Genomic DNA, 27,097 nt, shown 5'->3' with positions numbered 1-27,097 from the left:
GGCCGACGCGTGCTACTGGTTGTGATGCCGCGTCGGAAAGGCGGTGGGGTGCTAACATGGAAATTCCCCCCCCGATATGGCCGACGTGCGCGGGTTTTAGGATGGAGATGCCATATCGGAAAGGCGGGGGGGGGGTGCTATTGGGTGACTGTCATGTCCGAAGAGCGGAGGCGAATGTTCGTTGAGTGATGCCTCAGGAGGGTTTGTTTCTCGTCACAGGAGGCAGTATCTACCTGGCACCTTGGAGTCGCCGGTTATGCCGACCGGCTATGGACTGGGGGGGGAGTGGAGCATGCGTCAGCTACTCCTGCTCCTCCTGTTCTTGACTCCTGGGGGGAGGGGCCATGCCCTTTGGGCCGCTTCTGGTTCCCCAAGCCCGGCCACATTGACTCGTTGAAGACTGGCTGCTCTACATGCCTCTCAGACTCCTTGCTCATTGCCTACGCCGTCGTTCCAATGGCCACACTCACATGTCGGTGCATGTGTGATTCTCACAGTGGGGGGCTGTGCTGGAGCGTAAGTGGGTTAGCCAGTTTTCATGTATATTTGTTGTTAATTCCCCATTTTCTATGCGGTTCCCTTCCTTTTACCCTCGTCGATTCTGTATATATTATGTGATTGTATTTCTTATCGGTCGCCGGTCATTTATTGATGTTGCTGGTTCAGAGGCACACCTTTTCGATGTTTCACAGTTGTGTTACAGCCGGGGACGGCTGTGTGTTTATACAGGGGGAGGTGATGTAGTGACATAGAACGGTCACTACTGTGTCGGCCCGTACGAGGGCTGGGGGCCCCAAGGGGGTGCCTGGGGGGTCACGTGGTGGAGGGATCCGGACCTTCCCAGAGGTGGGGGGAAGGGAGGCGTGGCCTGGGAAGGGAGGCGTGGCCTGGACAGAGCCAGCCACGCCTGGGGGAGCCGGCCACGCCTGGGCGGAGCCGGCCACGCCAAAGCAGATATAAGCGTGGTGTGAACGCGGAGCGAGGCTGTTGTACTGTACTCCAAAGTGAAGACATCATCGGTCGTCAAGTCCCGAGTCGTCGTCCTGGGCCAGGCAGGCCGTTGCCTGCCTGGTCCAGTCTGTGTCGTGTTCCAGAGTGTTAGTGAGTTGAGGAAGGTGGTCACCACCTCATGTACAGTGTTATATTACTTACCGTTTAATAAATAGTGTTGCCTCCAAGCTGCGTGTGTGTGCACCTAATACGAACCCACTACAGTTGTGCCAGCTCTCTCCGTGCTCTCTCCATGCTCTCTCCCTTGGCATGCAGCTACCAGCTTCACGCGGGTACCCGGTGGTGCCTCTCCCGCCCTTCCTTCAGGGCTGCGCTGGTCCAGGCTTTTTTCACTGCTCTTGTAATCTCTCAATGCCCTCTCCCTTGGTGTGCCGCCGCCAGCTTTCGCGCGCAATCTAGAATCAAACTTTTAGCGATACTCTGTCAGTCCATGCTGAACTCAGCCCCTAACGACCCCTCCTCATCCCATCTCCCCTCGTGGCACGGCACCCATGGTTGGTGTTGATGGTTCGGCAAGCCTCCGTCCTGGCTCCCTTGCGAGCCTCCCTCGCAACACTGCGTCGCAAGCCGAGTCACAAGACTGAGCACGACTCGAACCAGACTTCACTGCGTGATGTGCGTTTGTGCTTAAAACCGAAAAACGTGAACCCCTCCCCTCTGCGCATCTCTTGCGAGAGAAACAACAGAAAAGCAGACGTCCCAGGAATGTCAGGTCATAAACCCTTTTCGCGACCCTCTAACTCCCCTGCTCCCCCTGCGTGGGTCATCCCGAGGGCAGACCCCTCTCCGGATTTGATGGCTGGCATGTTTGTGCTGAACCGTTGGAAGACAAAGGTGGCGGGGAGGTCCTGACGTTTGCTGTTTTTGATGGCATTCCACGTTTACCAGATGCCCGGCGTGGAATGTGACGAGTAGTGGGTTGTTTTCATTATTTAATTTAAAAAAATATATATATTTTTTGGCCTAATTATTCTTAATATAAGTTTTTGGAAAAAGGGGCATACATACAACAGGCTTTACCTGGTCAATTTAAAATTGTTAATTTGTATTTGTTATTTTTTTGTGATTTGCTTACCTTTCCTACATTTTGTACTCCTATCATGTTTTGTATCGTTTCTTGTTGTAACGTTCTGACCTGCTACTCGTGGACATGTGAAAACCCTACTATCAAGCACAAAAAAGAATACAAATTTACCAAAAGAACCAAGAATAGGTCTACATTATAGACTGCCAGTACGCTCACTCAGGTTAAGAACCAGGCTACAGTTTACATTATAGACTGCCAGTACATTCGCCCAGCTTAATAACTATTGCTACAGTCTACATTTTAGACTGCCAGAACACTCACTCAGATTAAGAACCAGGCTAGAGCCTACATTAGTGTTTTTTGTTTATTATTTGTATTCATTTTATTTTTATTTTACTATCTACGTGACTTTACCGAAAGAACCAAAGAAAATGAATAATCGATTTAGGTCTACAAATCCTGGAGGTGGCGAGATTTTAACTACCTCACCTTGTATACAGGAAGTCGTCGGTTCAATCCCATCTCTAACCCTTTTATAATCGAGTTTGTTATGTTCTCCCCATGGTCACCAGGATTTTTTTACCGGGTCCTCTGGTATTTTTTCTCCATATTTAGAATTGTGCGTTTATAGTAATTGGCTGAAATAAATTTCCACGTGATGATAAGCCACTTCATTGGGTTAACATTTGTGATAGCCAGGTCACTTCTGAAAAATAACTATAAAGCTCAGTGGACCTTACTTGGTAAGATTTAAAAAAGTTGAATTTAGTATGACGATTTGTGATTTGTGTCTGGGAATGAGGTGACAGGGATGAGGGGAGCGGGCAGGAAATGGAAGAGTGGACCGTGGAGATAAAGGGGGCATTGGAGAAGGGACGGGAGGATATTGCTGTGGATGAAGGAGGAGGCTGTGGATGAAGGAAAGAACTGTGGATGAACGAGGGAGCTGTGAATGAAGGAGGACACTGTAGAAGGAGGAGGGAGCTGTACATAAAGGAGGCAGCTTTGGATGATGCAGGGAGCTGTGAATGGAGGAGGGAGCCATGAATAAAATAAGGAAGTGTGAATTAAATATGGGGCTGTGAATGAAGGAGGAAGCTGTGGATGGAGGAGAGAGCTGTGGATGAAGGAGGGGGCTGTGGATGAGGGAGGGAGCTGTACGTTATGGAGGGGAAATAAATGGACGGGAGCCCTGACCTGTCTTGGTGTGTTGATGAGGGGAGTGTCTGCTACATTAACAATTATAATTTTAACTGGCAAGACAGATGTCATGCGTAGATCCTCAATTCGTCAATTCGACGTGCATGACATTCATGTGATAGGACAGCAGCAGCACTTTGAGTACTAATTTGAAATGGACTTTTAAATACCGAGTTTATTATTGTTGTTATTATCGTACTTGGCTCTTTGGTAGGTACAGTTGTATATTATATAGAAGTGTTATATATATATAGTGCCCGGGTTCAAGGCGCTTTACAACAATTATACAATTGTACTTAATATGATAGTGGTTGAGATAGTAAAGAGTGGGGTTACTCAGAGTCGTCGTGTAGTTATAGTGGCAGGAGAACAGGCTGCAAAGCTTAAGGAGGGGTGGGTTAGTGCTAGGGGTTGGCGTAATGTTAGGGGTTTGGGTAGTGATAAGGGTTGAGGTAGTGATAGGGGTTGGGGTAGTGATGGGCGTTGCAGTAGTGATAGGGCTTGGGGTAATGATAGGGGTTGGGGAAGTGATATAAGTTGAGGTAGTGATATAAGTTGAGGTAGTGATAGGATTTGGGGTAGGGGTAGTGATAGGAGTTGGGGTATGCCTTGTTCTCGCTAGGGGGTGAGGTTAGGCAGTATCAGGATAATTATGATGATGGGCTAGGGGAGAAAAGATGTGAGTGTTTTTTCTGGAGGAACGGATGCTAGCGATAGTGATTTCACGTTTGATGAATTTATTTCACTAAAAGAGTAACTGTTGACTGAACGAAAATGAACAAAATATTTTAGTCGCACCATCACTGAGTTTGTTGACCAAACTGAAAGCAGATGACAATGACTCTGGCGGCATGTGTAATTTTCTTTTCAGGTGGAAAAGCGCCCACGCTGGCAGGACATCTGCATGGATCGCTTCAAGATCATCAATGGGCTTGTTGAGACTACCGTGAAGGAGGAGTATGTTTTCTGTTTCGACGTGGATCTGCTGTTCACAAACCGCTGGGGTCCCGAAGTTCTGGGCAGCACCGTGGTCGTCCTCCACTCGTGGTTCTTCAATGTAGACCCAGCGATGTTCACCTATGAGCGCCGGCCAGAGTCTATGGCCTACGTTGCGAACGGAGAAGGAGACTTCTACTACCACGCGGCCGTGTTCGGTGGCCGCAGGTCACATATGAAGAACGTCACGCACAACATTTTCCAGGCAATCACTAAAGATCGCAGTGCTGGGATTGAAGCCATCTGGCACGACGAAAGTCACCTGAACCGCTATTTTATCGACAACAAGCCGAGTAAAATATTATCTCCAGAGTACTGCTGGGACGAGGAGGCCACTAACGCGGCCATTAAGGTGAAACGCTTGATCTGGGTTCATAAAGATAACGATGCTCTCCGAGAGAACCCATAGCCTCACCGCCAGTGAGCCTAGCTATATAGCGGCATGGGTTTTGCCGTATATATGTGGAACTCCTTTTGCACCGCATGTCGCCAACTGTACTAATTGGAGGTGTGGGGAAGGACAACAAACTTAAACACAAAAATCAGTTCGAAAGAAATGAGTTTTCAATCCAAAATGTTCAATATATGTGGGTGTGTGGGTTTCTACTGTATGTATGTATGCTGAACTCCTTTCTCACCATACGTAGCCATCCGCACTAATCGGAGGTAGGATAGATCTGTATGAGAAGGATCAGAAGTGTATTTCCCGAGTGGAGCCCATTGAGCTAAAAAGACTAGTTAAGTCATCATTATCATCATCATCAGCCAGCCATGATCAATTAACTGTTGAATGAAGGCACTCTGAAGCCATATCTAGCTATCCTAGATCATGCAAAACGTTTGCACAATTTTACCGTGCGCATTTAGCCGTCCACTCTCCTTTTTAGATGTTTATTTCTCACTCAGTAAAACCCATGTGCTACGAGGATCTTACTCAAGAACGACTCGGCAGGCAGAAAACATCAAAGCATTCCACGCAATTAAAGATTGAAATAAAGTTAATTAAAATAACAATAATACATGATAAAAGTATGCCGTTGCATTTGTCCTTATGTCCGTCAACTAAATTATAAGAGCCTTTCAGAAGGCCTGAATCAAAAAGTTTTAGAAAGTGGACAACCCCTCCCAAATATATGTATATTTCTATAACTTTTGTAGGCATATGTGCCTACACACCATACATACAATATAGTGAGATGTATCTGCACACATGGGGGGGGGGGGCTGTTGTATATGTCGGATTATGAAATTTTGATTAAAAAAATAAAAATATTAAAAATGCCTGATTCGCATACATTATGCTAATGTTTATAATTATCTGCATAAATTATGATAACCACTGAGATGATCGTATTAATGTGAAGTATTCGGAATGACGGCGGGAAACCACTTGACGGGTAGCACACTTTATTTTCACTTGTCTTCCACAATAACACTATTCCTCACACTACACACTCCACCTGACACTGGTGGTTACTACAGCTCACGCTACACGTCCCACTTGACACGCGTGGTTACTACAGCTCACGCTACACGCTCACTTGACACGCGTGGTTACTACAGCTCACGGTACACGCTCACGGGCACTCCAGCCCCGTAGCGTCCGTGGCGCTACAGACCCACCCCAGCTTGGGCGTGGGTCTCGACCTCTGGGTCCCGCGGGCCGGCCCTCACACGGACGTTCGGCCCCGGGTCCCAAGGTCCCACCTCTGAGCCACACAGGGCCCCGGTCCTCACAAGGACAGCGGGACTAGGTGCCTCAGGGCCCTATCTCTTCGTCCTCCGTCTTCTGTCTTCACTGGTCACCAACTCCCCGTGCGCCTGCGCGCACCGCCTTATATAGCCTCCCCTCCCGGGAGACGGAGCGTATGCGGACCGCAACGTGAGCACCCCCTTAGTTGACCAATCCCCACGCGCTTCCACACGATCCCTTCGCTGTCAGCGTGCGTCACCGATACCCAGCCAATCACCGCCTCATAACCCATGATCCTTCACCGTCAGCGCGCGTCACCACACACACAGCCAATCACTACGTGCTGGCACACGATCCTTACCCCAGCGCGTATCACCACTACAAATGTATGCGAATGCTTGTAATTATGTTAATGTGTGCAGTTATGATAATTAGACTTAGCTTCGTTATCCAGAGTTGTATCAATCAGGATAAAACGATTATCTTTGATTAAACATTTATTGATTATCTTAGTGTGTTTATATTATGTTAGGTCTACAAATTCATATCTCAACACAGGATACAGTTCTTAAAAATAAGAGTTTTGCATGGACTTGGAAAGAAACATTGAACCACTTTGTGTTAAGACATTTTAATTCTAAACAAACATATGACACTCTAATATGCAAAGGCGAAAGCATATGTCAATAGATTCATCGGCAAGATTATGCAATTAACAAAAATGAATGACTAAAACACTTCTTATTCATGTAACTCGACGGCAGCAACTGCTTTGCACGATCAGTTGATATTGAACGCACCACCTTGAAATGGCAACCCTTTTGAAAGACAAAGATAACTTTTTTAAAGTCTTATTCGTGTGCGTCTTGTGTGTGCGTTGTCCCCTTGTAAAATTAATATTTTAAGCAGAGGCAGGGCGCTGTGTCGGAGCTTGTACGGTGGGGGAGGGGATACAACCCGCGGCCAGAAAGGTTTCCTCTCGCTTGGGCGTGGCCGGAGCGAGCCGGTCCTGCTCCCTCGCTCGGACGTGTCTCTGCTCGTGCACTCTCTCTCCCCACTGCTAGATGAGTGGCGTCGGCACAACGCTCGCCGTCGTGGCGCGCGATGATTCCGTCGTCGGATAGCGCGCAGCTCCGCCACTGCTGGATAACGAGTCGGCACGATGCTCGGTGACGCCCGGGTCGTGCTGCTCGTGCGCTCTCTCTCTCTCCACTGCTAGATGAGTGGCGTCGGCACGACGCTCGCCGTCATGGTGCGTGATGATTCCGTCGTCGCCACCGCTGGACGTCTTCTCTGTTCTCACCGGGTGTTGGTCGATATGTGTGTGTATTAAACACACGGCGCATTCGATGGCGCTCTCCTCTTCCTCATTTTCTCCGTGCTCTCTCCTTGATCGCTGCCAGCTTCACATGGACACCCGCCCTTACTTCAGGGCTGCGTTGGCTCAGGCTCTGGACGACGTGGCTGTGCGCGCTCACCAGCTTGGAGCGCTCTGGCGATGAACGATGCTGTCGTTCGTTGCTGGGTTGACGTTGAGTTGACGTTGAGTTGACTTCGCTATTGCTCGAGAATGATAACTGAAATCTCCGTCAGTTTCACTCGCACCTCGACCACACCTCGCCAATTCGTTCTGCGAGAAGCAACGCCGGCCATCGGTATCGGTGTTTGCTCCCTCACGACGGCACCGCCACCGGAGCACGGCTGAAACCCAGCCTCGACCCAGACTGAACTCAGACTTCTGCGACTCTAACGACCCCTCCTCCTCCCATCTCTCCTCGAGGCACGATGCGCCCCCACTCCCTTGCGAGCTTCCCTCGCAACGCTGCGTCGCAAGCCGAGTTGCAAGACTGAGTGCGACTCGAACCAGACTGCACTGCGTGATGTGCGTTTGTGTTTAAAACCCAAAAACGTGAACCCCTCCCCTCTGCGCATCTCTTGCGAGAGAAACAATAACCGAAAAACAGGCACCCCAGCTATGCCAGGCACCGACCCCCCCCTCGCGACCCTTTGACCCCTTCTCCCTCTGAGTGGGTCATCCCGAGGCCAGACCCCTCTCTATTTGATGGCTGAAATTTTTGTGCCAAACCGTTGGAAGACAAAGGTGGTGGGGAGTCCCTGACGTTTGCTGTTTTTGGTGGCATTCCACTTTCCCAGATGCCAGGCGTGGAATGTGGCGAGTAGTGGGTTGTTTTCATTATTTAATTTAAAAATATATATATATATTTAAAAAATTGGCCAAATTATTCTTAATATTATTTTTTGGAAAAAGGGGCATAGATACAACAGGGCGGAGGTGGCGAGAAGAAGACATCAATGGGGGCCACGGGAAAGGCACGAAGTGCCGAGAAGCCCTCTTTAGGAGCTAGAATAAGGTGGCCATAGTTCGCCGAAATTCTAGTGTTGTAATATTTACATTCATACCTAAGCTGTAGTGGAGAAGAGTAACGAGTGTGGGGGCAGGCAGCGGGTGTCTTGGTCCCACCGGGTGGCCAAAGCTACGAGTTGGGGAACCCCCTTGACAACCGAAATGCTTTCATTTACGTTTCACTTTTAATTTAATTAGAGAAGTAACATAATATTGCAAAGAGGTAACAACTTCAGAAATGTTAGTGGCTGCATTTATAGAAGACCGTTAACATAACTATGATGCGATTAGGGCAAGAGGAGCCGTGATAAATAATAGTGTGCATCCAACCGTATGAAGAAGTAGATAAAAAAAAATTGGGACCCTACGTGGCCGTTTCCCACACCACGCTCTGAGTTGATGATTTAGTTATTACGCCACTGCTATAGTGAGTTTATAAGAGTTAGTTTAAATGAGGGAAATAAACAAAACTAGGTGACTCTAAACACTTTGGGGCAGCTCCATTAAATGCTTTTAATGTCAAACACTGAGAATTCTGGGAAACTGTTAACAGACATCACGACTCACACAGAGAGCCATAGACAAACACAGAGAAACACAAACTCACACAGAAACCCATAGACTCACACAGTGAATCATAATCACACAGAGACCTATAGACTAACACAGGGACCGACAGACTCACATAGACCCATAGAGTCACAGAGAGAGGCATACACTCACACAGAGCCATAGACTCACGCAGAAAGCTGTAGACTCTCACAGAGACCCAGCGTCTCATACAAAGCCAGACTCACAGAGATAAACATATACTCACACAGAGACTGTTAATAGACAATCAGACTCACGTTGCAGATCGAGGCGCTTCGTTGGTGAGATGTTAACTACCTTGCCTGGTATGCAGGAGGTCGTGGGTTGCATCCTGAACCTGACACCTCCTGTATATTTGGAGTTTGCATCTCTGTCTCTCTCTCTCCCCATGGTCACGTGCATTTTCTGTGGGTCCTCCGGTTAACCCTCCACTTTTGGAATCAACACCACGCGTTTGGAGTATTTGGCTGCTCCTCTACATTTCAGCCACTTCATAGAGCTAGCGTTAGGTGTAGCCAGGTCGCTTCTGAACAAAAGATGCATAGCTCAGTGGGTCTTATCTGGTAAAATGAACATAGTTTAGTAGTTTTTCAATAAAATGATTGACAGTTTTTTTTGTTGAATAGATCATGATTAAATGTGAGTATTGATTGAATTGCCGTCAATCAATCGAACTTTATTACTTAATATATTGCGTCCTTCACAAGATAATCATCACCGAGGGCTTATAGGTATGCATGTTGAACTTTTTATGCACCATACGTAGCCAACCGTGCTAATGTATGTTGGACTTCTTCAGCACCGTATGTAACCAACCGTACGCATCTGTTTCTTCCGATTCAATTGTAAAGTATATAAACAGTGGGGACTGCCTGTGATTTACTGTGATGAGAGTGACTGCAAATTATTCGTTCAAACTATGTGAATTTCTGTAATATCGTTTATGAAACCATCTATATAATCGATATGATAGATAGATATGAAATTAGCAATGTGATCAAAATGATATAATCTATACAATATAATCGATATAATGCGATTGATATGGTATGATCAATATTATAGATCGTTATGATGGATGATATGATAGATCAACACAATCGATATGCTAAGATCAACATGATACAAACAATATGATCTATACCATACACGCGATAACATACAATCAATATGTAATGCGGGCGTAAGCGACCTTCCGGAGGTGACGTCACGGGGGGTGGAGTCATGTGACGTGGGGGTAAGGTTCGGGGCTTTAAGCGGGTAAACCGGAAGGGGAAGGTAGTCGGGGTGTGAGCGGAAAAGAGTGAGGCCACGCGGGCAAGTGTGGAGAGGGGGGGGCGCCGACGGCGATCGGGAGCCAACCCCGAAGATAAGAGGAAGCTGCGGAGTGGTGTGCAGCTGGGGAGGAGACAGCCAGGAGGGCTGCGTGTTAGAGGCAGCGGTGTGGCTGCCAGGAGGAGCTGCGGAGAGAGAGAGAGAGGGGGCTGCTTGTTAGAGGCAGCGGTGTGGCTGCCAGGAGGAGCTGCGGAGAGAGAGAGAGAGAGCAAGAAGCTGTGAGAGCTGCGGAGGGAGAAGAGCAGCAGAGAGTACAGCCAAGGGGGGCTGTGTGAGAGAAACAGCAGCGGAGCTGCTGTTGTGGATCGGGCCGACATTGGAGTCAGCACCGTGGAGAAGCTACAGAGTAAAGACAGCCGTGTGGGTGTACAGCACGAACCGAATAATAAAGGACACTGAGCCAGACATCGTGGTCCAGTCGTTTATTACACTGGTGTCGGAAGTGCAACGGCATGTCGAAACAAGTGAGGAAGAAAGTTAATCCGGCGCCTGCATCGGCTTCTTCGTCCGACGACGACGAACTCCCTCCAACCGCGGATCCTGTTGGGGTGGTGGAGGAGAGCCCGGCTGAGGAGACCACGGGAACGGGAGTGGAGGATGTTGGCGCGGTGGCGGGTCCGTCGACATCATCAGACGCGGATCAACGATGGCAAGCGATGGCGGTACAACTGGAGGCACTTAAGGACGTCCTGGCGCATCTATGCCATCTCGTCGCGCCAGGGACGATGGATGATGCAAGTGGTGCTCCGCGGGCCGCCACGTTGCCTGTCCTGCCGCCGCCATTGCCCACGCGGCAAGAGGCCGCCATTTTGCGCGCTCCGTGGCGCCAAACCGCCATCTTGGCCACGCCGCGGGCCGACGCCATTTTGAATTTGCCATCACAACCACCACCATTGGAAGACGGCGGGAAGAGGAGTCGGAGTCGCCACCTTACAACAGTTAAAGAATTTTCCGTCGGTGGGGACTGGAGCGCGTTCGCCTGCCGCTTCTTGGCGGCGGTACGCACAGCAAGATGGACCGATGCGGAGGCTTTGGAGGTGTTGCCGACTCTCCTGGACGACGAATCTGTCCGATTCTTCCGTTCCATAGCGACCGATAAGAAGGCAACTTTATGTGGTGTTTTTCAAGAAATGGCCGATGCTTATGAGCCACCAGATGATGCGCATCGGCGATTCGCTCAACGACAACGAGCACCAGAGGAGTCGCCCGTGGCGTTCAGGGGTGCGGTGCTGGAGCTGGCCATGGCAGCTTATCCTGAGACGCCACAGGACCTGCTGGAGCCTCTCATATTAGGGAAAATGTTGGAGCTGTCTCGGGATCTAGGGATCCCCATGCCTGTGTGTGGGCATGAGAAGCTAACTTCCCGGATGGCTGCTAAGTGTCTCGATGCGCAATTCAACCTCCGTCGCTGGAAACAAGTGACGGCGTGGACGGGGGAGCCCGTCAAAGAAGAGGAGGCGCTGGGGTGGAACCCTGCGCAGGCCGTCTATGTTCCGGATGACCGGGGCCCTCAACAACTGACGGCCGCCTCCGCTCCATGGACGGGACGCGGCGGGCCGAGACCGCGCGCGGTGCTACCAGAACGGGGCCGTCAGGAGGCGAGGCCTGCGCTTCGGCGCAACGAGGCCGAATGTTTCCGCTGCGGGCGTAGGGGCCACTACGCCAGAGACTGCTGGGCCCGCTTCCCGGCTCCGCCGCAGCAGGAGGCCTCGGCACCGGTCAAGTCGGCTAAAGATCCTCCGAAACAGGCATGTTGGCACGCACCAGACACTCGGCAAGGCTTTCCACCTCACCCACCACCTGTGTTGCGCGATCCTATTGTTGTTGTTAAAGAAAGGCCATCGACGGGGCCTTGTCATTCAGTTACGCAGTGGCGCAAATTGGCACGGAGAGTTGTCGCGGCCGCTACGGGTTCGTCCACTGTACCGGGGTCCATACAAGGTGTGGACGTGCGCATTTTGGTCGACTCGGGCGCGTCTGCGACTATTATATCGGATGTCATTTTCCATCTGTTGGGCATTCCGTCGCGGGCTGTGCGTCCGGTTTATGGGTCGTGCGTCGCTGCGAACGGGGGTAGCATGGGTATCGTGCGTCAGGTGGATGCTAAGATATCTATTGGGGATGTGTCGGCCTCGGGTGTTGTGTTGATATCGAGATCTTTGGCGGTTCCTTGTTTGTTAGGCACCGATTTTTTGGCTAAGATGCCCATTTTGATCAAAATCAATGAGAATTGTATTGAACTGCCGGGGGGCCGTCAAATCTCGTTTCTGCCGTCGCCCTGGGGGCGACCTGCTTCGGCCGTACAAGTGCAGGCGCTGTCCGTCGCATCTGTGGACATCCCACCTGGTACACAGATGCTTATACCCTTGCGGTATCGGAAGCCCCTGCCTGATCGGCTAGGAGCAGTAGGGGTCTTGTTGTCACCGTCCGCCACGATAACAACCGGGTTGGCGTTAGTGGGGGCACAGACCATCGTCCGGCCGGATCAATTACCGTTTTTACAGGTGCTTAATGCGGGGGGAGAAAACGTCCGTGTCCCGGCCGGTACGGTTGTGGCACATGCCACTACGGCGTTTGCGACCCATGATTGTCCACATAGCCGGGGAGTTGTTGCTGGGGTTTCCGAGCCAAGGAGTTCGGATGATCGTTGGGTTGCTCAATTATGTGACGAAAATTCTTCCCTGTCCATGGAGCAACGTGGTGCGCTGCGTAAATTGTTGTTGACATATTCCGACGTGTTCAGCTCCGATGATTTGGATTTGGGCCGCACTTCCTTGCTTTACCATCACATTGAGACGGGCGATGCTGCCCCTATTCGATTAAATTCGCATCGGATGAGTCCTGCGGAGCGAGAACACGTACGGGGGGCAGTGGAAGACATGTTGGCTGCGGACATTATATCGCCATCTAACAGCCCATGGGGCGCTCCAGTCGTCTTGGTTAAGAAGAAGGATGGCAAATTGCGATTTTGTGTTGATTTCCGCAAATTGAATAAGATATCGGTGGCAGATGCGTACCCCCTGCCGCGTATGGATGACTCCCTCGACGCATTGTCGGGGGCTAAGTTCTTTTCCACACTGGACCTCTCTTCGGGATTTTGGCAGCTTCCCCTTGACGAGTCCTCACGGGAGAAAACCGCATTCCGTACGCCGCAGGGGTTATTTCAATTCAACTGTCTCCCGATGGGATTGAATGCGGCCCCTGCTACATTTCAAAGATTGATGGAGCTCGTTTTGACGGGGTTGCAGTGGGAGACATGTCTTATATATTTGGACGATATCATTGTCTTCAGCCGCACATTCGATGAACATTTGACGCGGCTGGAGACAGTGTTCACGAGGATGCGTTCTGCCAAATTGAAATTCAAACCAAAGAAATGTCACCTACTGCAACGGTCCGTCCGCTATTTGGGGCACATCGTGAGCGCTGAGGGAGTGTCCACGGATCCGGAAAAGACGGCGTGCGTCCGGGATTGGCCGACTCCGGCCACCGTGGGGGATGTTCGGCGGTTTTTGGGATTTGCCTCGTATTACCGAAGATTCGTGCCGGGTTTTGCGACGATTGCGAGGCCTTTGCATCTCCTTACGGCTAAAGGACGGAAGTTTGTTTGGGGACAGCCGGAGGAGGCGGCCTTTCGGAGTCTGCGTGATCTATTGGCCACGGCCCCAACATTGGATTATCCCGATTTCGATCACCCATTCATTCTTGATACGGACGCGAGTGACACAGGTATTGGGGCGGTGTTATCACAGTCTAAAGGGGGTGTAGAGCGTGTCGTGGCGTATGGTAGCCGAGTCTTGTCTCCTGCGGAAACCCGCTACTGTGTCACTCGCAGAGAACTATTGGCGGTTGTTTTTTTCCTACGGCAATTTCGACCATACCTCTACGGTCGTTCTTTTATTGTGCGTACGGATCATGCGGCCTTGCAATATGCCCTTAAAATTGACCAGCCATCCGGACAGTTGGCACGTTGGTTGGACACGCTACAGGAATTTTCCTTCCAAATTCAACATCGGAAGGGAGTGCGCCATGCGAACGCTGACGCACTTTCCAGATTACCGCGGCGCGCCCCTTGTAAATGTGAGTCGGGGACGCATAGGTGTTCGCCGATTCCAAACCCCCCTCAGCCGCTCACGTTGGCCGTCGAGAAGTCGGACACTCCGATGGAACCGGGACCGGCTGACTGGGTTTTGAATCTGCCGCGGTCTGTCTGGATCCGGGAACAGATGATGGATGAGTCATTGGTGTCCTTGCGGAAGCGGTCTGCTAAGGACAATGGGAGTCCGAGTACGGCTGTGGGGCCGCAAACCGCTCTCCGAGATGGTCTGCTTATGTGGCGGGAGGGGTTCCAGGAACGTTGGCGCCTGGTGGTACCAACGTCCTTGCGGTTCGAGTTGATTAGAACCCTCCATTGTGACACTCTCTTACATTTAGGGGTGCAGAAGACCTTGTTGACGTTGCAACGTCATTATTTTTGGCACGGCATGGCGACAGATGTCGTAGGGCACGTGCGCGCGTGCCCTGCGTGTGCACAACGTAAGCCGCCGAAACATCCTTACGTGCCGCCTCTCCAGTCGATTCAGGTGTCTCGAGTCAATGAATTGGTGGCGCTGGACATATTGGGACCTTTTCCACCATCGGCGAGGGGTAATAAATATTTGCTGGTAGGGGTTGAGTACCTCTCCCGTTGGCCGATGGCCTGGCCGTTGCCCGATCAGTCGGCCGCGGCCATTACCGACGCCTTTTTGTTTTGGTATATTATGGATAAGGGGGCGCCTGAGAGACTCCTCACGGACCAGGGCAGGAATTTCTCTTCTAAATTATTGGCGGAAGTGTGCGCGGGCCTTGGGACTAAGAAAGTACGGACATCCCCATACCATCCGCAGACGGATGGTATGGTTGAACGGCTGAACAGGACGTTGTCTGCCATGCTTTGCCATACCGTGAGTGAACAACAATCAGATTGGGATCTGCACATCCCCGGGGTGCTTTCGGCGTACAGGATGACGCCTCATGCGGCTACAGGATATTCGCCGTTTTACCTTATGTATGGTCGGGAAAACGTGCCGCCGGTGGATGTGCAATTGGGAACTGGGGTGAAGGGACCTCGTAAACCACTTCCTGAATACATTCAGGACACGGTTCGCCGAGTCACGGAGGCGCGGGAGAATGCCCGCGTGGCTACGGCCAAAGCCCAGGCCCGGAACGAGCGATATGCGCGACGGTCTGAGGGGGAGTGCCCTTGGAAGGTTGGGGACCTAGCCTGGCTTCATTGTCCACAGGTACGTCCGGGGACCTCGCCGAAATTGCACAAACCCTGGCATGGTCCCGTACGCCTCATTGCGGTTCCCAACCCACAGACAGCACGCGTCCAGATTGGGTCTCGTCGCTGGGTTGTGCATACGTCGCGCTTGAAACCATATGTTGCTCCCTTACATGATGCGTCATCCCCCAATGTTGCCTTGCCGGGGTCTGTTGCTGCTGACTCTCCCCTGCCTGCGTCCATTGATCTCGCTGGAGCGCCTGTCGTACCTGTTCCAGACAGGCCGGCCGTGACATTGCGGGGGACGAGGGGCCCTGCTCGGAGGACGCCTGCCAGGTCTGCGGGACCTTCGAGCCCTGCAGCCCTTCCGACCCAGCTGCGGGCACGGTCACAGGACAAGCCCAAGACTAACTCTTTAGGGACACGGGACGTCGGTGGACTTCCAGCTGCGACAGGGGGATTACCCCCTGTCATTCCTCGACTTTCATCGCGTTCCCGTTCTGCGAGTGGGCCGCCGACCGTCCGGGACGGGCCGGCGACCCGCACACGTTCCAAATCGCTTACGTTTCGTTGATTGTTGCTGTCTTGTTATTTTTTTCTTACAGTTGTATTTATTGCATGCTTTTGTACGATCGTTGATGTTCATTGCGTTGTTGTTGTTCTTGTTGTTACATTATATGCTTAGTGTCCTTTAGGGGGGGAAGCTCGGTTCGCCGCATTACGATTTGCTATTGGTCAGCCGAGGTCGGCTGGGATTTTTCTACGGGGGAGGGTGGTGTAATGCGGGCGTAAGCGACCTTCCGGAGGTGACGTCACGGGGGGTGGAGTCATGTGACGTGGGGGTAAGGTTCGGGGCTTTAAGCGGGTAAACCGGAAGGGGAAGGTAGTCGGGGTGTGAGCGGAAAAGAGTGAGGCCACGCGGGCAAGTGTGGAGAGGGGGGGGCGCCGACGGCGATCGGGAGCCAACCCCGAAGATAAGAGGAAGCTGCGGAGTGGTGTGCAGCTGGGGAGGAGACAGTCAGGAGGGCTGCGTGTTAGAGGCAGCGGTGTGGCTGCCAGGAGGAGCTGCGGAGAGAGAGAGAGAGGGGGCTGCTTGTTAGAGGCAGCGGTGTGGCTGCCAGGAGGAGCTGCGGAGAGAGAGAGAGAGAGCAAGAAGCTGTGAGAGCTGCGGAGGGAGAAGAGCAGCAGAGAGTACAGCCAAGGGGGGCTGTGTGAGAGAAACAGCAGCGGAGCTGCTGTTGTGGATCGGGCCGACATTGGAGTCAGCACCGTGGAGAAGCTACAGAGTAAAGACAGCCGTGTGGGTGTACAGCACGAACCGAATAATAAAGGACACTGAGCCAGACATCGTGGTCCAGTCGTTTATTACAAATATGATAGATCAATACCGTATGATCAATATCATATATCGATACCCTATGATTGATACATTACGATCAATACCATACAATTGATATGGTAAGATCGATGCGATACTATTGATACCATACAAGCGATATATTACAATCAATACGATACGAAAAGTACTATCGATATGATACAATTGAAACGATAACATCGATACAAATGTGATATTGAGAGAGTATTTTCCTCTTGGTATCTTTTTTTCATGGTATTTTTTGTCACTATGCTTTCAATATGAATAAAGGTTTTGCATTGAATGTGTTCAACTGTGGCTCACTCATTATTAGCCTGTTGTATGTAAGTAGAACTTATTTCTCACCATATGTAGACAACCATGCTCATGTATGTTTAATGAGTCCACCAGACGAAGATTGAGACGACAGTTATTTATTTTCTGCACGATCTCAAGCCGCGTGCACCCACTCCACTCTAATTCCCACCAGGAAGCGCCACAATCACCCCGCCTCATCTGGTGACGTCACCACTTTCTCCCTGGGCGTTCCCTCTCTCTCACACCCCGACTACACTTTCCTTTCTTTTGTCACGTCATTTTTAATAATAACCTGGGATCCCTTGAGTATTTCTATCCCCCGGATTGCGTAAGTATTAACACTACATCACCCCCCTCCTTCTGAAGAAAAAAGTCGTCCTCAATTCAACACAACCCGTGAGAATCCACGGGATTCAGGGTAATTGTGACGGCACATACGTATGAAGAAATGAAGAGCAAAAAAATATATAAACTTTTGTTCGTCAGTAAACAAGCAATTTCGAACTCAACCAGAGTCCTGCCACTTTATGTGTGTAGGTGTTGAGTGCATGTGTACAGAACATAATTTAAAATACTAAAAAATGAGTAACCACAAGACAAGACAGTACACACAAGGTTCAACTGGACCTGTCAACCGTAACAAGCGAACAACTGACATCCTGCACGAAGGAATAACAATGTAATTTTCCTCCATGGTTCCGTCGTCTTGCATGTGGTGGTTGTTTATTACCGTGGGACCATCACCTGAACCCGTTCCCGGGTAACTGGGCATTGTAGCCACAGCCCAGTCGGATGCTGCCGCACCTTCTTGGTCATGGATGGTGATGGGGAAGGGAGGCAGCATTCTTGAGGTTGGTTCGACGTGGCAAGTGGCTTGCCTGACCTCGGCAGTGATGATGAAGATGAGTGAAGGCATGAAGGTGTATGTGTTCGTAGTTACTTCGTTTTTAGTGAGTGTAGTGGGTGCTCCCCTGAGTATCGTGGGGCATTCATAGGCTTTGACCAGTCAGGCTTTAGATCGGCGGGATGTACATACCACCGTCCATGTCCTGATTGGACACGTACACATTGAGGCCCTGCCACGGATGGTGCTGTTTGGGTGAAGTCTCCCTAAGGGTACCCGTGGGCAGTGTAGCCACACAGCTATCTCCCACTTTGAAGGGTAGTGGTGTCACTCCATTTTGCCTAGCCCATTCATTGGTTAAACGGGTGGAAGTCACTGCAGTTTGCGTCGCTTCCCTCGCCATCTCCCAATGCTGCATGACCCATCATATCGCTAAAAGCCATATCACAGCTCTAGCTGTGGGAGGTAAAAAAGCCGTCACTCGATGGGAGGGTCTGGCTCCCTACCATACATCAAGTAGAACGGGGCGTATCCTGTCGACGCATGCAGGGCCAAACGATATGCCACAAGGACCCAGCCAATGTGTAAGTACCAGTCCGTCTGAGTGTCATTGACCACCTGACACAGCAATGGATGTGATGGTGCGATTTAGGCATTCTACTATCCCATCGGTTTGTGGATGGTATGAGGAAGTGCATAGCTTCTTAGTACCTAGAATGTCGCACACTTCCTGTATTTGTTTTAAATATATTTTTACCCTGGTCTGTTAGAAGTTTTTTCAGGGACCCCTTTATGCATTGAATACCCATGCACAAAAGCTTCTGCTATTGACTGAGTGGTTTGATCCTCCAGGGACCACGTCACTGGCCATCGTGTGAAGTACTCGACCCCTACTAGCATATATTTGTGACCTCTGTCGGTATGAGGTAGGGATCCCAATATATCCAAGGCCACCAATGTGTTTACTCGCGACACCGCTAATGATTGTAGGGGCACTTTGGTCGGGTGTGATGGTGGCTTCTGCCATGCATATTCTACACATGAGGACGTCCATGTGCAGATATCTGCCATCATGCTCGACTAAAAATAATGCATATTTGTAGTAGAGAGTGTTTTCAGCTCCCCCAAATGCATGAGGCAGCGGCCATGTAACTCCACAACTAACTTTTTGAGAATGGAGGTCGGCACAACAGTAGGACTGTGTGTCGATCTCCCAACGCATCAACAGCCCTTTGTACTCTACGAATGTCGATGTTGTTGGAAACCAATCTTGTTCTGGGCTAGATTTAGCGATGGTACGAATGGGTTTAAGTGTCTCATCCTCTCATTGCAATCTTGCTTTCCCGTATGTGTGCAGGTGCTGTGAGGCAATCCATGTCAAGTGAAAATGGTTTACACCTGGGTGACCCCTTAATGCATGCACACGCATATGCCTCTGGCAGACGAGTTAAATCATTCGCATCAGTGTGGCGCAACCCCTTTCAATAGACCACCTCATATGTAAAATCTTGCATACTTTAAATCCATCTGGCCAGAGGGTTGGTCGATATGTAACGAGTATTGCAGTGCTGCGTGTTTGTCCATACCTCAAATTTCCATCTGTATAGGTATGGGCGAAAATGTTGCACAAAATGCACAGCGGCCAGGAGTTGTCTCCTGGTTATGCAGTAGTGTTGTTCGACCAATGACAATACCTGGCTGCCATATACTATTACTACCTCTCTGCCCGACAGCTCCTGAGATAGGATGCCCACCTCACTTATATCTGTATCTAGCATGAAGAGCAATGCTAAATCTACGTATGCGAGGAGTGGCACCTCCGTGAGGAGCGTCCAAAGAATTTAAAAGCTCTGTCCTCTTCCGTACCCCATTGAAATTTCTGTCTTTAAGCTGTGAGTGCGTGTCGGGGATTTGCAATGCCTGCAACATCCTGTACAAATCGATGGTAATAGGAAGCAAAACCTTTACATCTTCCGACATCTGGCATGGATACGGGGGTTGGCCAATCTCTAACACACAGCGTCTTCTCGGGATGTCACCACCCTCGTTGCACTGACAATGTGCCCCAGTAATCTGATGAAAGGCCATGCAAGGCTTACGTTTCAATTGTGCTTCCCTGTTACTTGAGAAAACCAGGCTTCGGCAGTGAAAGTGTTCTTGGATAAATCGTTCAAACACAATTACGTCGTCTAAATATATCAGGCAAACATCCCATTTGAGACCCGTTCGTACTCGTTCCATGAGCCACTGGAATTCGGCTGGGGCCGTTTGTAATACGATGGGGAGACATTGGAATTGGAATAATCCTGGTGGTGTCCTAAGAGCAGTATTGTCTTTCGAATCGCCATCCAGTGCTAGCTGACACCACAAGTAGTTTTCGAATACTAAGGCATCGAGGCAATTGTCAATCCTTGGTAGCAGATAAGCTGCTGCCATTGTGAGCTTATTTAGTCGATAAAAGTCGAAGCCAAACCGCAATCAACCATCTGGTTTCCTTACCAGGATGGGCTCTTGCATGGCGAAATAATATCAGCTTGTAAAATCTCGTCGATTGCATTTTCTACGTGAGTTTTCACGACTGGCCCCATGCAATATTAATTTTTGTGGCTGTGCAGCACATTTCCCGTCTCTATGTGGTGTGACATCAAATTAGTATGCCCTAAATTATATGGTCCTTTACTAAATATATTTTTAAAATGCTGTAACAATTTCCGAGGGGCCTGACGATATTGTTCGGATAAGTTATCATCCTGCTCTGTCATAGCTTCCAGCCATGGTGTGACCTCCTCGCATGCAGGATCCGTTTCATTCTCCACTATTCCCACCTGCACTTCATCGCCCCCTGCAGGCATGGGCCGTGCATGCGCCAAAACTGTTCCACCATGTATCGGGACAGGTGTGTTTGTTGTGTTTAGAACTTGGATAAATAGTTTCTGGTGGCGACATAGGATGGTGTCCGCGCCTGCCAGGGCGTGTCGGTCCATGATCGCCATCGCTGGTGATACTAATATAGGTGTGTCCAGTCAAGCCGTTACCAGTGGAGTGGGATATCGAAGAAGAATAAAGATGTGTGATGCCGTGGGTACCCTGGGCGTTTCCTTGACAACTGCCTGCACCTGAGCCGACGTACAGGTGCTGTTATCAGGGCGTAAAAAAATATAGCCATTCCTCTGATGGTATTTCAATGCACCCCTGGTCCAAAACAATTTTGATAGGGAGTTGATTTAAATAGTCTGTCCCCAGCAAACAGCCGCCAATATTTCTCCCCTGGGCAGCCCGATATCCACCTCTGTCTTGACGTCTTCCTCTTTTTTCTGTGTTCCCAGAAATCCCTCCAGTCCTTGATGATATTAGGGTCCTGCTATTTGCGTGACCATATGTTATGGCCTCATCACCTCTTCAAGAGTCTGTCCTCTTCCGTGACCTCCAAAACTATTGTTAAAGCCTGTGTCAGCGCTAACATATGGTCAGACACCATAAAGTCCAAGGCCCCCACGTCCAGGTCCGGCAAAGCAGCTTCTGCTAGGGCCATGACTGTGCTCCTGTAGGACAAGGCTGACTCCCTCTCTTACCTCCGACGGTTCTTAAATTGTCTTTTCACGCTGGATGGTGGCTCAAAAATCTCTGCCATCTTTCCATAAGCAGCTTACAGGGTCTTCGTTTTCTCCACCGGAATTGAGGAATATACAATTAACGCATTGTGGAGAGAGCCTTCCGTGCTTCAGGCTCTGTCCACTCGAGATATGTATAGGCTACCTCGAATAGGCAAACAAATGCTCCTCAGTCCCGCCCTTAGTTACAACCTTATCAAGAAAGCTAAACCTACGTGGGCCATCAGCTCCCTCTCTTCCTCCAGATGAATACATTTCCGCAACTTGGGCTGTGGCGGCTATGTGCGCTTTGGACTGTTGTCCTAGTACTCTCTGCATGACTCCAACGCTATGCCGCTAGGGCTCGGAGGGCCATTACCGCTGTGCCTGGCGTATTTTGCACCAATTCTGCTCCTATGGCGGCTATGGGTGTCATTCCTGCCAAATGCATTTCTACTTGCTCTGGAGGTTGCCCTTCTGTCCCTTTGTTTGTCTGCCCATTTTGCAGCCTCCAATAGGCTGGCCAGCCCTGGGAGGGTGGATCCTGTCAGTCGTGGTGCCGCGCTCTCACCCTGGATCCTGTCAGTCGTGGTGCCGCGCTCTCACCCATCAACAGCGCTGGCTTCTCCATCCCTGGAGCCAATGTCTCCCGTGTTCCTTGATGGGCAGCGACCATCTCAGCCATCGCTGTTGCTCAGAAGAAGGAGGTTGAAGAGGAGGAGCTGCCGCGGATGCCAAGGGCACCGTCGTCTGGCAAGCAACCATCTTGTCTTCCTGCAACTGTTGCAGGAGCAGAGTTACTGCCTCCTTGAGGTCATTTATTTGGCCCAGGGCCTCCTTCTCTTGCGGGGTGGAGGGCTCTCAGAAAAGTCGCTCCTTGACTATCGCATCTTTTTATGGTACAAGCAGCCATCCTGACTCCATCTGTAGACCCTGCTGTCTCCAGATCACAGCTGTCTGGGGCGCTGGGGCGTGAAGCTGCATTTTTCTCTTTCTTTGCTGGGGTCTCGGCTGAGGTCCTTTCAGTTAGAGTGTTGAGGCACCTTCACGATCCCACCGCTTCCATCAGTTGTAAAGAGTCCACCAGACGAAGATTGAGACGACACACTCCCGTTTCTTTTCGACACGATCTCACGCCACGTGCAGCCACTACACTCCGAATCCCACCAGGAAGCGCCCCGATCGCCCTGCCTCGTTCAGTGATGTCACCACTCTCTCCCGAGGCGTTCCTTCTCCCTCACGCCCTGCCTTCTCTTTCCTTTCCTTCGTGACGTCATCGTAACAGTAACCTGAGATCCCGTGGGTATTTCTACCCCCGGATGGCATACGTATTAGCACTACATACGTATGCTCAACTTGTTTTGCACCTTACATAGCCAACCGAGCTAATTGAAGGTCATGAGTACTGATTTATTAACGTTCAGTTTACATTTCGCTTGAACGCAATTTGTTAACTACTCGCACTTTTTGATTGACGAAATCGATTTTCCGCGTTAATACAATTTCACGTGGCACGCGTCACGAGATCGTCAAAGGAGAAGCCACCCAGGAGGCTGTGTCATTTATCCGTTCCAGGACATCCATGACAAAAGCTTCATAGCTCATCAGATTCCTCCTCCTTCAGTCTAAATACAGGTTCTGCTTAGAAGAAACGCGCGGTGCACGCAGCACAGCTGGTAAAAATATAGCTGCAGGCCCCCATGCACCCCTTTGATGCCGTAGGATGCATATCGATCAATCGGTCTCCGCCCGCTAAGCGAAAAATTGTACCATTATGCAAACAAATCGGTCTGAATTCAAATTGCTCGTTATAGCAAAGTCTCGTAAAAAATGTTCATTAAGCAAGACATGCCTGTATGTATATTGAACTTCTTTGGTGCCATATGCAGCGAAATGTGCTAATCAAAGATGTGGGGGAAGGACAACGAGCTAAACACAGAAAGTAGTTCTAACAAAATAGGTGTGTCAATCTAGATGATGATTAAAAGGGCGTAGCTCCAGTGGCTTCCTAATATCAGAAGCAAGAGAGTTCCAAATGGCCGCAGAAGTGCATCTGAAAGCGCTACGTGATGCAGTGACTGTCTTTGTTTTATCGCTAACCAAAAGTGGGGTCTATAGTGTGTATAGTAGTATAGTATATAGTAGTGTGGTGTATAGTAGTGTCCTTATAATAATTATGTGCTTAATTATTCATGTTTGTATTGTGAAAATAAATATAGGTGTAGTATTTGTTTTAGGTTAGGGGTAGAGAAACAGTCATATTTTTAGTACTAAATTAATAGGAAAATCTTGACTTAAAGCTTTCGTGACTGCAGGAATTCATATTCTTTGGGTCTTTCGGTGAAGTCACGTAGATATAACAATAACATAATAAAAATACAAATGAATCAAAACTAATAAAAAATATCACGATGTTTCGATCGAAACACAAGCAGTCGTCATCAGGAGAAAAAAAGGGGGGGGGGGAAGCTGCTGAGGCAGGCTGTTTTAAAGGTTTGAAATGGGTGTAGCCCAAGGGTCATACACGAAGCGTGCAGAGCTAGTGATGTTAAAGTGAGACAGATTAGAATGTCAATGTAAGAGATCAGCATGTCAATGTAAACGGCGGCTGTGTTAGTGTGAACCTGTTAATGTCAAATCAGAGAGTCGAAAATAGCTGCTAACATCAGAAGGTAGGATGGAAACATCACAGCTACTGTAGTTATGACCTAAACTGGTTAATAACGTCCTTCTAATGATTGCTCAGTTTGTACCCATCTTCTCGGTTGAAATTGTGTCTGTGTCGAAATATATGGATAGCTTCATGAACGAATCTTTGTTGATAGCCAGTTGGTTTTCAGAGTACCTTCGTCTTGGAGAAATCAATTTCGTGTGAGCCCACCGCATTAAAACAATGATCAGCCACGGCTGAGGTATTGGTCCTACCTTGTTTCCGATCTGCCTTATGTTCATGAACACGGTCCGAGACATGTCGCTTAGTTTCCGCAATGTAACTGCTGCCGCAGACACAGCTTAGTTTGTAGACACAGGGGTATTGCATGTCAGGGATCACATCCTTCACAGATTGGATCAGATCACGAATTTTACGTAGTGTTAAATCGAACCTGGATCTCGTGTTTGCTCGTGATTTTCGAAAACTCTTTGGTGACCCCTGCTATGTATGGCAAGGTGATGGTTTTGATTGGGTCCTCAGATGGTTATTTCCCAATGTTTGGGGTGATAGCTTTACGGATTGTGTAGTCTGAATATCCATTCATCTTGAGAGCTTGGTGTACATGTTCCAGTTTACTGGCTAGGTCAGGGGTCGGCAACCTACGGCTCCGGAGCCGCATGCGGCTCTTTACGGGCTGCTTCTTGACGATATGTACGTATGTACATAGATGCATTGCGGCTCTTGAAATACTGAATTTTGTACCGAATTGGAAAGAAATGGCTCTTCTTGTTATTTTGGTTGCCGACCCCTGCTAGGTGGTGATGGTCATAAATACAACAAGCTCTATGGTGCAGAGTTTTGATGAGGGAATTATTCTGGGATGGATGGTGGTGGGAGTAAGGTTTTAGGTAGGCATCCTTATGGGTGGCTTTCCTGTAGACAGTGTCCCATTGAGCCATCTGGTCTCTTTTGATTAAAACATCCAAGAATGGTAACTTGCCATCCTTTTCCAACTCCATGGTGAATTTGATGGCCGGGTGTATGGAATTGATGTGGTTGAGGAATTGGTTCAGAGCTGGTAGGCCATGTGGCCAGATGACGAACGTGTCATCTACATACCTCTTCCACAAGGACGGACATAGAGTAGATGCCTGGATGGCATCTGTCTCAAAATTTTTAATGAAAACACTGGCTACAACTGGAGATAAGGGAGAACCCATTGGGGTACCTTCAACTTATTTGTAGAATGTTCCAATTCAAGTGAAGTATTGGTGAGGCAGTGTCTAACCAGGTCCTTGTTGGACCAAATCTTCAATTATTGCAATGGTGTCAGGCACATAAACTTTGGTAAACAAAGATACTACATTGACATCTATTTTTATTATTTAAATTAAATTTTACGCGTGTTTTTTAAGGACACATCCCATTAGTAAATCGAGGAATTGCTGGAATCTTTAGTAATCGTAAGAGTAAACAAAATTACTACTTATAACACTGTCAGGGTCGGTCCGAAGACCGGAGTTTATTAATTAAAGTCATATGGGTCTCAACAAGTGTACCGAGCCATTATTGTAATGCTTTTATCTAACTGGTATATTAACGCATCCAAAATCAGAATCAGAATAATTATTTAGACTGGAGGAATCCGATGTGATGTAAAAAAATGTTCAGAGATGTCCAATCGGTGCCAGTAAATGTTACAACAACAAACAATACAACCACACGATAGAAGTGCAAAACATAGGTACATTAAACAAATTGCTTTAAAATATACGAATGCTAAATTATGTTAAATCTTATCAGATAAATTCCGGTCACGATAGACTTACAGAGAGACACATAGACTCACATAGAGACCCATAGACTCGCATATGAACAGCGGTTTAAATTCCAAAATTCATCATTGCCAGAGGAGAGATGCCTGTGCGTCTGAGATCTCTCATTTGAACAGGGCAGAGAGTGTAAGTGATATTATGTTGTCATAACTTAACACTGCAATAAGATCAAATAAATGCTTAGAAACATGAATGTTAAGTCACTGTTCTGTTGCACATGGACATGATTATGCTAAAGATAGTGCCGCGCTAGCTGGCTGCTGTCCGACTGCTCCAGCGTCGCGTCTCCTTCCCATCCAGCTTAATTATCCAGTCCCCTCCCCCTTCTCTTTCTCTCATCTATACGCCCCTCCCCAGTATTTATTTACCTGTTTCATTTTCATCTTCTGTTTATTAATTTATTTTATTATTTTCTCGGCTGCACGCAGCTGCTGGCCTTGGCATCCAGGCTTGGAGTCCATCCTGGCTGCTGGCGTCGTTGTTCAGCCTGCAGTCCGTGTGCTGCCAGCATCCACCGCTGGCCAGCGTGGTCAGCATACCTGGGCGAATCGACGAGGCCCGACCGCCCATGGATCCGGGTTACCACTGTCTCCGTGCTGGCAAGTGGCGACACCTACTGCTGCATCGCCGCCACTACGCGCGCCCCCCAGTGCTGATTCCAACAAACTGTTGACATGGCAGCTCTGCCCATGTTGCGGCCTTCTTCCTCCTCAACAGGGGTTGCGCCTGTCGTCGCCGTCGCCTCATGACTGTCTCTAGTGCCAACTTCGTGGGTTGGATTGCGCAGACATGCAATGCAGGCATTCAACCCACCGCGCGCGAGCTGTTCACCAGACGGACTTCACACACCGATACTACAGTTGGAGCGGTAACCGTCGGTGCTGTCTCCTGCCGCTGATTCCGTGGCTCACATAGAGTTTTGTCTGGCATGGCTCTTGACTGTCGCAAGCACCACTCACTCTGGGCACCTTGCGCAGGTGCTGCTTCCTTCTGCCTTGCTGCATCTGTCTATGGTCTCT

At 49.4% G+C, this 27,097-nt stretch overlaps 1 protein-coding gene across 2 annotated transcripts in view; it reads left to right on the top strand.

The window, feature by feature from the left end:
* The window catches only part of LOC144719623 (N-acetyllactosaminide alpha-1,3-galactosyltransferase-like), a 65,423-nt gene extending 59,908 nt beyond the window's left edge, over positions 1-5,515 (top strand). For both annotated transcript variants that reach the window (XM_078595727.1, XM_078595726.1), the window contains exon 5: positions 4,110-5,515. In XM_078595727.1, the coding sequence (XP_078451853.1) occupies positions 4,110-4,643 (534 nt within the window). In that variant the 3' untranslated portion in view covers positions 4,644-5,515. The remainder of the gene's footprint in view (positions 1-4,109) is intronic.
* Positions 5,516-27,097: the final 21,582 nt, after the last annotated feature.

The sequence above is a fragment of the Lampetra planeri genome, chromosome 6, assembly GCF_965212315.1.
Source record: "Lampetra planeri chromosome 6, kcLamPlan1.2.h2, whole genome shotgun sequence".
In the NCBI taxonomy this organism is placed as follows: domain Eukaryota; kingdom Metazoa; phylum Chordata; class Hyperoartia; order Petromyzontiformes; family Petromyzontidae; genus Lampetra; species Lampetra planeri.
This window is presented reverse-complemented; position numbering and strand designations above follow the sequence as displayed.